The sequence below is a fragment of the Castanea sativa genome, chromosome 4 (assembly GCF_040712315.1).
Source record: "Castanea sativa cultivar Marrone di Chiusa Pesio chromosome 4, ASM4071231v1".
Lineage (NCBI taxonomy): Eukaryota > Viridiplantae > Streptophyta > Magnoliopsida > Fagales > Fagaceae > Castanea > Castanea sativa.
In genome coordinates this window covers 16107477-16120156 of record NC_134016.1, presented here as the reverse complement: position 1 = coordinate 16120156, position 12680 = coordinate 16107477, and the positions used below count along the sequence as shown (strand labels likewise).

At 38.5% G+C, this 12680-nt stretch overlaps 2 protein-coding genes across 2 annotated transcripts; one reads left to right on the top strand and one right to left on the bottom strand.

The window, feature by feature from the left end:
* Window positions 1–447: 447 nt before the first annotated feature.
* On the bottom strand, window positions 448–1496 carry LOC142632523 (serine/threonine-protein phosphatase 7 long form homolog). The gene is made up of 4 exons (XM_075806908.1): window positions 1492–1496; window positions 1184–1295; window positions 567–1079; window positions 448–465 (listed from the first exon to the last, which is right to left on the bottom strand). Exons 1-4 carry the CDS (start codon window positions 1494–1496, stop codon window positions 448–450), a joined length of 648 nt encoding a protein of 215 aa, XP_075663023.1.
* Window positions 1497–2977: 1481 nt separating this feature from the next.
* Window positions 2978–11917, top strand: LOC142631277 (putative glucan 1,3-alpha-glucosidase). Its single transcript, XM_075805406.1, has 6 exons — window positions 2978–4778; window positions 6172–6445; window positions 6657–6792; window positions 7490–7700; window positions 9139–9345; window positions 11344–11917. The coding sequence occupies exons 1-6, from the start codon at window positions 3096–3098 to the stop codon at window positions 11710–11712; spliced, it is 2880 nt and encodes a 959-aa protein (XP_075661521.1). The 5' UTR covers window positions 2978–3095; the 3' UTR covers window positions 11713–11917.
* The last annotated feature ends 763 nt before the right edge of the window (window positions 11918–12680 follow it).

The window sequence follows — 12680 nt, the reverse complement described above, 5'->3', positions numbered from 1 at the left end:
CGATTATTTCATACAGAGATAATTCCAATGTTATAACTACTAAGATCATCTTATAGATATTTACTTAATTAATAATAACAATAGAATAAGAAACTCGATTATAAAAAACAAAGCACATGCAAGCCACATGACAATCACAAAATTGGAGTATATTAACGTAATCATATATATTGAACCTCTATTTGAAATTTACACAATGTTGACATAAAAAATTGCTAGAAGCCTTTAAAATAAATAAATAAAAGCAAGTTACATTATTATAAGCTTAGGGAATGATCGCATAATGTAGATGACGTGCATGAGGTAAAGACTTACTTCAAGGACAATGGACCACGCACTGGAGGACCATAAGCACCCACTGGCGGACCATGCTCAACTGCGGGGCACAAATAGGGGAACCTGGCCCATGCCCAATACTGGAGTAACAGTAAGCACCCACCAATCTGACTAGTGTCTTCGCTTGCCCTGCATAGCTCTCGGTATAACCATGCAAGGCAAGCACTTCCCCAACTGTACCTTCGTGGGTTACGAAGGTCTTCCAATTGTTGCACCCACATTAGATGCACCCTATCGCCGGATTTGTCCATGAATATTGTGTCCCCCAATAGCGCTAGGATGTAGCATCGTACATACTTATGCAGCTGGTCCTCTTCAGCATTAGGCGGCAATGGATTGGCAACTTGCTCCAAAAGCCGGTTGATGAGAATCCTCTGACCAGTAAGTTGCTTATGGTTGTCTTGATTTATAGGTTGAAAGCCAAGGAAGTCCCGGCACACATCCACCCAACTTTTCTGCGTGCTCCCTGTTATAGCGTCACCATCAACAGGAAGCCCGAGAAGAACCTCCACATCCTGTAATGTGATGGTGATCTCACCATGTGGCATGTGGAAGGTGTGAGTCTCGGGCCGCCATCGCTCCACTAAGGCAGTTATCAAACCGTGGTCAATCTCTCTACCCGGGACCCAAAGGAGTCCCTCCAAACCAACTGCCTTGATGATGTTCCTGACTCGGTCGTCCACCATTGGCTCTCGATTGGAGAACTCTGAACTACGGCTACGGCAGGTAACAGATCCTGGATCCTGCACAGGATCGAACCATGGATTAATATATGGGTGGCATATGCATGTACATTGTATAAATTAAATGCATGTACATTAGTTAAATCTTTAGTTTTATGTTTTACCTGCCCATTCCAAATGGCTTCGGACCGATGCTTGAGCTGCTTTGACAACACCGACCTGTCAATGGGTCCAGGCTCTGTATAGTCAATCCGCCCAGCATTTGCAGCAGCCATACTACACAAAAATGATAAGCAGTTAGTTTGAGAAATGAACACACAATATAAATGAAATTTTGGCCATCATATAAGTTAGCATCCAATTCTGCATCCAATAAGAAATTGTTTGATTGCTATTGGGGTCTTATCAATAGGTGGAGAGACTATTCTTGGTAAGAAGTTTGATTGCTATTCTGCCAACCTACTTTCTTTACCTCATTCGGTACCATCCTTGCAGCAAATACAGTAAGGTCTTAAAGGGACCAGGAGTGTGAATTATAGTTTACCAAGAAACAACACATGATATGAACTCCAAAACATCAAATACCAAAACGCATTAATAAGCAAGCTAAAATGAAAAACAAAACAGGAGGCAGACAACAATCAAGCATGAACTTAGACTTAAACACAATAGGTGTCAATTGTATAAATCAGACCCTCTTCCCCTCCAAACAAAAAAAAAAATGAATCACTTCCAAAATATTCCTAATTAAACTCGAAATCCAAATCTACCCACCATTCCAAATCATGCTCAAATGCCAACCTCTCATCAGAGGTCACTAAAAACCAAAATTCTTTCAATAATTATTACCTATACAAATCCAATCACACAGTTAAACAACAACTATAAAAAATCTCAGCAAACAATTCAAATTCAAGTCTAGTGAAGCAAAAATATCCACACCAAAAATAACCCAAAACTACCAAATCCAGAAGGAAAAAAAAAGCATGAAAATTATACCTCTAACTTGCTTCATGAACTTTAAACTACTACTTATGCTGCATTGGACACAACTGAGATATTGTATTTGATTTTACAGAAAATCATCAGACCCAGAATCTGAAAATTAATTAAAAAAGTCCATATAATCCCATACACACTAGCCTACATCAATTCAGCATACCAACACGGCCAAAGCAAACCCAAAACCCCAAAATCCCAAACCAAACACACACAGAATCATACCCATTCTGAATCATACCCATTCTGAATCATACCCATTACTTTTAAGTAATGGGAATTGGGTTTTTCTTATTTTGGTGAGTAAAATTGATGAGATAGTGAAATTGAAGACATGGGTATTGTTTTTCTCTAGTTCAATTTCTCGGTAACCAAACAGAATAATTTCATTTTGCACAAAAAAAAAAAAAAACAAACCTGATGGAAAATGGTGTGGAGGCAGTGGAGGCGCAGAGCAAACCGCGTAGCCTGATGGAAAATGGTGGAGACTGGTGAGTACGAAGAGGGTGAGTGAGTGAGAGTGGAGAGGGTGAGCGAGTGAGAGAGGCTGAGGTTCGGTGTGTGAGAGTGAGGGAGAGTGAGAGAGAGGGAGAGTGACAGAGAGTCTGCTGTGTTAGAGAGAGAGGAGAGCTGTGTGAGAGGCGTAAAATTTGAAAAAAACCCAAATTTAAATCGAGTCTCACAAACTCGGTTTCTTATTTTCCACGTGGCACAACCACGTCAGATCCAGATGGCCACGTCACATAAATCGAGTCTCTAAGACTCGATTTCCAGGTGGACGCCACCTGGCAAAAACGCCACATCAAACAGAAAAAACCGAGCCTTAAAGACTCGATTTTTAGCCCAAAATCGAGCGTCTAAGACTCGAGATGTTAGTTTACAATATACTTTGCAAACCGGGCCTGCTAACTATATAGTTAGAAACTTAAGGTTATTTTGCTATTTCGTCCGTCCAGACTCTCAGACTGAGTCCAGTCCACTGCAAAATCGCACAGCTAGTCTACTCAGCCACTCCTATTCCTTCCTTCTCCATTTCAAATCCCCCCATTTCTCTCCACTTCCCATGCCAACTCTCCAATGAATCCACCCCAAATGAAAAACCTCACTCTCCTTCTCCTCCTCCTCCTCTTCTCTCTTCACCTCACCTCAGTCCTCTCATGGAAAAAAGACGAGTTCCGCAACTGCAACCAAACCCCTTTCTGCAAACGCGCCCGCTCCCGCAAACCCGCCCCCTCTTCCCTCATCGCCACCCACGTCTCCCTCTCCGACGGTGAACTCGTCGCCAAGATCACCAACCGTCGCGACGATCAAATCAAGCCGTTGATTCTCTCCCTCTCCGCCTACCAAGACGGGATCCTACGGCTCAAAATCGACGAAGACCCTTCTTCGATCCCACCTCCGCCGAAGAAGCGCTTCGAAGTCCCGGACGTCGTCGTTCCCGAATTCGCAAGCAAGAAGCTCTGGCTCCAAAAGCTTGATACCAAGACTCTAGACGGAGATTCATCTCCGTCCTCGATTGTTTACTTGAACGAGGAATACGACGCCGTTCTCCGCCACGAACCGTTCGAGATTTACGTCCGCGACAAATCTAGTGGCAAACGCGTAATTTCCCTCAACTCCCATGGCTTGTTCGATTTCGAGCAGCTGAAGCACAAAAAACCGAAAAGCAATCAAGAAGAAGAAAAGCACGATCATGACCAATACCAAGACGACGATCAAGACCATGACCAAGACCAAGACCAAGTCAAGGAAGAGAAAGACGAAGATGAGGATTGGGCTGAGAGGTTTCGAAGTCACACCGACTCGAGGCCGTACGGTCCACAGTCGATCAGCTTCGACGTGTCGTTTTACGGCGCCGATTTCGTCTACGGCATACCCGAACGCGCTACCAGCTTCGCTCTCAAGCCGACCCGAGGCCCGGGGCTCGAAGACCACTCCGAACCCTACCGTCTCTTCAATCTGGACGTGTTCGAATACGTACACGATGCGCCTTTCGGCCTCTACGGCTCGATTCCCTTCATGATCTCGCACGGCAAGTCTCACGGAACTTCTGGATTCTTCTGGCTGAATGCGGCGGAGATGCAGATCGACGTGTTGACTGCCGGTTGGGACGCGGATTCCGGGATCTCATTGCCGTCGGATAGGTCTAGAATCGACACATTGTGGATGAGCGAGGCCGGGATTGTTGACGCTTTCTTCTTCGTCGGTCCAAAGCCTAAAGACGTGGTTAGACAGTACACGAGCGTGACTGGCACGCCTGCGATGCCTCAATTGTTCGCCACGGCTTATCATCAATGCAGGTGGAATTACAGAGATGAGGAGGATGTGGAGAATGTGGACGCCAAATTCGATGAAAACAACATTCCTTATGATGTTTTGTGGCTTGATATCGAGCATACGGATGGGAAGAGGTATTTTACTTGGGATAGAGCGATGTTCCCACACCCGGAAGAGATGCAAAACAAGCTGGCCGCGAAGGGAAGGCATATGGTTACCATTGTGGATCCTCATACTAAGAGAGACGACGGATACTTTTTGCATAAGGAGGCAACTCAGAAGGGGTACTATGTGAAGGATGCAAATGGGAATGATTTCGATGGGTGGTGCTGGCCTGGTTCCTCATCTTACCCTGATACTTTGAACCCGGAGATTAGGTCGTGGTGGGCTGACAGGTTCTCTTATGAAAATTATGTTGGATCCACGCCTTCGCTGTATATTTGGAATGACATGAATGAGCCTTCTGTGTTTAATGGTCCTGAGGTTTGTCACTCAACTCACATGCTCTTACTTTTGTTGAGGTTTTACATTTTTAATAATGGTTATTTACTCTTATCATGAATTTACGCCTGCTGTTATACGATAATGGAAATGAGTTGCTTGAGATTGAATGAATCCATAGTCTCCATCAATGAAATGCTTAATAATGAATATACGATGGTTGTTGTATGACAATGTATGCAACTCTTAAATACATCAGGTCTTGAAGGCAGGGGGATATGTCAATTAATTGGTTTTTACAATATTACACTATTTTTTAGTTTGAAAAACAAATGATGAAGAACAAACACCAAGAGGCATAGATTATGTCTAAATAGTAAAACTAAGTTAGGAGATATAAGTAACTAAGTTGGAAGTGTGTTTGAGAACCTTAGGATATAAAAAACTACTAAGTTGTTTACCCATGAGCTCCACATGGGTTGTATGTGGCATGTGATATGAGAGAACATCACCCTTTGATGGGTCCCATAGACCTCACCATGCAACTGAGTAACGTGTGACCGTTAGATGTAGCACTTCTATAGGATTAAAGGAAATGCTTATAATGAACAATTGCATGCTTAAACTTAGGATTTATTGTTTTCTATTTTGCAAGTAATGAACCACTAGTACATGTGAGTTTGCAATTTTTCAAGGTGATGTTCTGGTTCTGAAAAGTATTTACTCAATTGATATTTGTGGCCGTTTGAAGACTATGGAAAGAACCCTCAAATTCAGATCAATGCTTTTTAGTTTTGATCCTCTCTCTCTCTCTCTCTCTCTCTCTCTCTCTCTCTTATTTGCTTGTTTGTTTTATAGGAGAGATTAAAGAAAATATGGGAGGTTCATTATTGGTTCTTAGGTATAGTGACAAGAAAGTTGTTTAGAGCTTGAAGGACAAGTATTAGCAGAGTATAAAATTAAGATTTGCTATAGTATATAAAAATATTACCATAACCTTAACTTGTTTATGATATTCTCTTGTTTAAAAGAGTTGAATACAGAATCTTTCGAGATTGTCACTCATATCAGACCTATTCTATGTCTTTATAGTTTTTACATTGTCCTTATTAAATCAAATTTACATTTAGGAGGAAATGACCGTATGACTGAGTGAGAGATTGAAGTTCCCAACTTTTACTGGCGTTGGCATTGAATAATCTAAACAAATTCATAGGTCAATAGGAGACATTTGATAAATGGTGACTGATTCGGAGAAGATTATATGACCTTGTATTCTGATAAGAAATATTTTTAAGAATATATCTCACATGATTGTTATTACTAGTCAATGACACTGTTTGTAAAGTAGAATGGCTTAAGATAACTCTGCTAGAGCTTACTCACTGAAAAAAAAAATTCTGAAGGTAATGCGTTAACAATTTATTATGATCAGTTGACAATGCCAAGAGATGCTTTACATTATGGAGGTGTGGAGCACAGGGAATTACATAATGTCTATGGATACTACTTCCACATGGCAACAGCTGATGGGCTTCAAAAACGTGGAAATGGGAAGGATAGGCCTTTTGTTTTGTCAAGAGCTATATTTGCTGGAAGTCAAAGGCATGGAGCAATTTGGACGGGAGATAACACAGCGGAATGGGAGCATCTCAGGGTTTCAGTCCCAATGATTTTGTCACTTGGTCTTACTGGAATTTCCTTCTCTGGTAAGTGTTGTTGATTTGTGTAAAAACAAAAAACCTGCTTATTTTCACTTATAAACTCTAGTTCAACCGATACCTTGTACCCTATGGGAACAAAGGTCGAGATCCTGGACAAGACTTTACTGTACGAGTGTTTTTACTTGCCAAAAAAAAAAAAAAAGAACCCAACTTTTTTCTCCGTACAAACAATCATGGTTGATTTTCTTTTCTGCAGGTGCGGATGTTGGTGGGTTTTTTGGTAATCCAGAGCCTGAGTTATTAGTTCGCTGGTTTCAAGTTGGTGCTTTCTATCCTTTCTTTAGAGCCCATGCCCATCATGACACAAAAAGACGTGAACCATGGTTATTTGGGTAGGTCGCCCTCTTCTTTTGAAGTGAACTACCCCCTCCTTCCTCTCTCTCTCTCTCTCTCTCTTGTCTAGCATACTATTGAACTAACTTAAAATTTGCAATCAAAATACTATTAGTAGTAGATATATTTTGTTGGTAAATGGTGAGAATCGGACGTAAACTCCACGCCACCCAAGAGGCACCTTTAGTAATGTGCCATGACGGTTGTCTTGTATTCTATATTTCGTTTCATGAAGTTTCTGACTTAATAAAAATCTCTTTAGTTCAATGAGATAACATGCTTTAATTATCTGGGAGAACATAAATGTAAAAAATATAAATATGAAGACTGCAGGTATAAGGTTTTCAGGTTAATTTGTTATCTTAAAATGTTTGATACCAAAATTATAATCTTCATGGACTCTTGGGACTATTACATGGGCTAAAGTTGAGCTGAGCAGACTTGGCATTTTTTATTACTGTCTCTGCTACCCTTTGTGCAAGTGTTTGACACAAAAAGAACTCATTGAAAGATATTCAAAAACATGATTTTAAATGTTTGCGGTTGTACATGCAACAAATATCTCAATATGCACATCTGTTTGAAACAACTTTCAATCATATTCTCACCTTGAATGCTTTGGTTTCAATACCCGCTAGCCTAGTGTTGTGATCTATTATTGATAATTTAAATCCATGGACTTTTACATAACTGCAGAGAGCGAAATACAGAACTTATAAGAGATGCCATACATGTCCGTTACATGTTGCTGCCATATTTCTACACATTATTCAGAGAGGCAAACACTAGTGGTGTTCCTGTTGTGCGACCATTGTGGATGGAATTCCCTTCTGAGGAAGCTACTTTCAACAATGATGAGGCTTTCATGGTTGGAAACAGTATTCTGGTGCAAGGGATTTATACTGAGGTACAGCTGTGAGCCTATTATATTATTTCTATTAGAAAATTATCCTCCAGTTTGTATCACTAGTCACTTGCAGGAAATAGTATTTTAATACGAAAGTATAATTTGAAATGTGACCTGAGAATATAACACATTTTAAACTTGCATATTTAAAATGAAAGTTGTAGTGAAATCTCATTTCCAAGATGCAATTTCATCATTATGTTTTCCCTGAGATTATCCTTCCCTTAGTTTTTCTTTCTTTGTCTCTTACTGTTCATCATTATGAACATCCTGTACTATTCTCTTTTTTTTTTTTTTTTTTCTAATTAATATTAGTTCTTTGATTACCTATAAAAAAAAAATAGGTTTGTATCAAGGATCGGCTTTAAGTCTGTCTCCTGTAGCATTGGTTATGGATGAACTTACTAGATCAATTTAAGATGAAGTCTCTTGTTGTATGCTTTTTGCAAAAAATATAGTTTAGTGGATGAACTAGACATGGAGTAAACACCAAATTGAAATTTGGAGGGATGCTTTAGAATCTAAAGGTTTTAGGTTGAGTGATTGCTATAAGACTAGCTCCTATTAAGTTAAATAGTAAGTTTTATAAGATTGCTATAAGAGCTAAGCTCTATGGTACCAAATGTTGGGATATTAGAAGCAACATGTTAATGAAATATAAGCGCAACTGAAATGAGAATATGAGGAAAGCTACAATACGAAGTAAAGAAATTCATTTAAAGATAGGGATTACTCTTGTTGATGAAAGGATGAGGGAGAGTCACTTGAGATGGTTTGGTCATGTGTAAGGTAGAGCAATTAGTGCACCAGTGAGAAAGTGATATGACTCAATCCGAGGGAATGAAAAGAGGTAGAGAGGAAGACTTAAAATAAAACTAATAAGGGTTGTAAAAAGAACATGTTAACTAAGGTGGTAGCAAAAAGTATGGTTTTGGCGAGGATTGAATGGTAGAGCCGTAGAGGAGAATATATGCTAACCCTAATTAGTCTATGAGGATTCATAATTGAAGTTTTGGGACTAAGGCATCATTGTTGTTGTTGCTGCTGTTGTTATAGCTGGAAACCTACCAAATGTGCACCAGAAAACTAAGCATTAACTGTCATTTTCAAAAATGCGAGTTCAAGTTTGTTGCTATAGGTGGACTTTGCCTACCAAATGTGCACCAAACACTAAGCATTAACTGGCTTTTTCAAAATGCAGACTTTACCTACCATATGTGCACCAGACACTAAGCAGGAACTGGCATTTTCAAAATGCCATTTCACTTGAACTCGCATTTTGAAGATGCAAGTTCAAAAAGAACCATATTCTTACATTTTGTTCTAGCATTCCAGTATTTTTGCATTGTATATTAAGAATACTATTTCCCATCAAATTACTCGTTTCCTTTATTCTCATTTTGTTTTATCACAAACTAATTTATTGGTATCTTCTTAGCGTGTTAAACATGCATCAGTGTATTTACCTGGGAAACAATCTTGGTATGACCTGAGAACTGGAACTACTTATAAGGGAGGCATGACCCACAAGCTGGATATCTCAGAAGACAGTATCCCTGCCTTCCAAAGGGCGGGAACAATCATACCAAGAAAAGACCGGTTTCGGCGAAGCTCCACGCAGATGGTGAACGATCCTTACACTCTGGTATGTATTTAATGCTGATCTGACCTCCATAGATTCAAGATATAGCAATCATACCCTCATGAACATGTCTAAGTTACCAATGTCCATATGTTTTGACCTTGCTGCTTAGCTCCTTCAACTTAGTTATAAGTGTTGGCATTAGATTGAAAACTAATTATCTTTTTGGTTCCTATCTTTTGGTTAATTAAGGAAACTTTACTGTTCATTCAAAACCCAATTGAAATTCAGCAGGCTATTTTGAAAATTGGAAAATAACTATGTCATCTGGCATAAGACTGATTTATATTTTCCATTCATATTTAAGAAATAAGTATATAGACACCATGCCAATGACCTTCAAGTCAAATGGCATTTCCTGGTATTTCTAATGGAGATGTCCATACTTCAAATACCTAAAAAAAGGTCCATATTTTAATTTCCCCACCTAAAATGTCCATAGTCCATACTTAGCTTTACAATCATTTTCTCTTTCTTCTCTTCCTATTTTGATTGGTCATTGTTTTTTGGGATCTTAATTGTATTGCGCCCATAGTATATTTCCTGTGTACATGGGTCTGTTATTTTGATTGCAATAAAATTTTTACTACTTATCCAAAAAAAAAAGTATAAAAAAAGAAAATAAAAGGAACTAAGTATATAGATGTTAGATGTGGGTGTATGTCTTAGCTTTTGGTTTGTTTACCGCATGCTAAGAGTTAGGATACATGTTTAGCGATAGTAGGGTATATTATTTACCTAGTTAAAGAAGAAGAAAGTAGTTGTCTTTGCTTTCCACTTTACAAAACATATAATTGCAAAACAAAATGAGATTTTAAGGAATATAAATATATATATATCTATATACTTATATAGATAGATAGTGGGGGAGGGGGAAATTAAGGTTCAAATCACTCAGGCACGACAAGGGGTGCATTACCACTGGGCTGTTACTTGAATCCATGAATTTAAGGAATGATGTTCAATAGTTACATGGGAGAAATCAGGTTTTGTCTATATCAAGTGGTTCCTTTAATTAGGTGCCTACTTTGATATTTGACGTATTCAATTTAGCAAAAATTGTGTGCAAAATGAGATGTAGTCATAAAGTGGGGGAGACAAATTGTAACAACACCTATGCCTTGTCATTTCAGCCATTGAAATATGAAAAGCGTGGTTACCAATTTAATTCACTGGCAAGGCCAGCAGTGTTGAATATTTTGAGGATAAAAGTGATAATTTGCGAAAGAGGTCCTAAACAATACTCAGAATGCTAGTTTACCTGTCATATTTAACATAAAACCAAGAAAATTTCGAGATTTCTCAAAAAAAAAAAAAAAAAAAAAAAAATCGAGGCTTTCTTATGATTAATGTTTTTTAGACAAACTTGTTATTGTTATTTGACTTCTTTGAATATTGTGACTGTGATGCCCAATATTGATTGGATCTTGAATTAAATTATTTGATTGTGTTTTGTATAGTGTGTGCGCTAAATCCCACATCAGGCATATACATGCTCTATCTGGGCTATATATACAACTACAAGGAGCCTTAATTATGATTAGACTAGTCTTCTTGGGATATAGCATAGATGTGGCTAGCACTTTTTCATGGGTCGTTATAGTGACAATTGAAAATTGTGGTTTATATTATGGATCAACATAATGAAGACCTATTAGATTCTACAACTACTCCTTTCTATCTCTTTGCACATCTGTTTGATTATTATGTTACTATAGAAACATCTTTAGAAATCTGGGAGAGAGATTGAATAAAATGTGCATTGCTCTTTAGTTCTTCTCTTATAAGGCATTGCAACGATTATTTATCATGCAATAGCAACACTTAGCTTGATTCAGAATAATGATGTTGAACTTGGGGCTTGGAAGAGCACTTCTCTTTTCTGCATGAGTTCTGCTAGCTACAATGTTATTACGAACTTGTTTTGTCATAAACTGCTAGCTTTATTGATAGCACAGGCTATAAGCAACTGATTGCTGAATTCTCTTATGTTTACTTTAGGTGATAGCTCTTAATAGCTCCCAAGCAGCTGAGGGTGAACTCTATGTTGACGATGGCAAAAGCTTTGATTTTAAGAATGGGGCCTACATTCATCGTCGCTTTGTGTTTGCAGATGGCAAACTGACATCTGTAAACCTGGCACCCACTTCCCCAGGTAATTCCCGATTTTCAACATCATCTGTTGTTGAGAGGATTATCCTGCTAGGAAATGCTTCTGGACCAAAGAGAGCTCATATTGAGTCAACAAATCTAAATGTTGACATTGAACTGGGGCCACTCTGGCTTCAACGGGGACGTGGCTCGGGTGTTGTAACTATCCGCAAGCCAGGTGTCCGGATTGCAGATGACTGGACCATAAAAATTTTGTAAGAACCTTTGAGTTCAGGACTTACTCACGGGAGGAAAAATCTCCTTTGTTGCCAGTAGTAGGATATCGTTGTCAGCTGTGAAGTTAGATTTATTTCCACCATTTTGACTCTTTGAGTGAACATGGAGAAATCTAAAACTCAAAATTATGTTTGAGGGTGAAATGTTAGTTACATGATACACATTAACAGAAGGGTTTAGGGCATTATCTCTTCTTTGATTGTTGCTATTCTGTGGGAACATTTTGAAAAAATCAAAAGAAATAAACTAACCAAGTCTCTAAGAAAAAAAAAACCTAAGAAATAAACTAACCAACTCTCACCCAAATTTTAAGAAAAAAAAAAAAACCACTTTTTATATGTTTACCTAATCACTGTTCAAAATACAATCCTAACCAACTCTCTTTCCTTTCTCTGTTTTATTTAAATAAACTCTCTTTTCTTATTTTAACCCTTTCCATCAGATTTCTTCTTTTTCCTCCATCTTCTTTTGCATTGCAAACTCACTAATAAATTTTTCTCCACTGACAACCTACCAACATTCATCTGGCCATCGTGACCAGTGAAAAGAGAGAGCTACAATGGCTCTCTTGGTCTGGAGAGTTAGTGCAGTAATTAGTTCATATAGATTTCAAACAGTAAAAGCTAATTGATGGAGCTCTATTTTTGGGCTTGGTTTTGTATCGTCTGTTGGAGACTTGGAGATGCTACTATTTCTAATTTTGCAAAGCAGAAAAAGTGCGGAATCGTACTTTTTCTTCCCTTTAAAACTCTTGGACTCAAGGGATTTAACCAATTAGTGTTTGGACATTTTTTTTTTAAATTTATTTCTCATATAATGGTCTATTGTGATTGAATAAAAGTGGCGTAAATAGGCGTAAATCTGAGAGGGAAGAGATTTTATTTCAAGAGTTTAAATTCGGTTTGGAGCTGGTGTAAAACACTACTTTTACACCAGCTAATGAAAACATG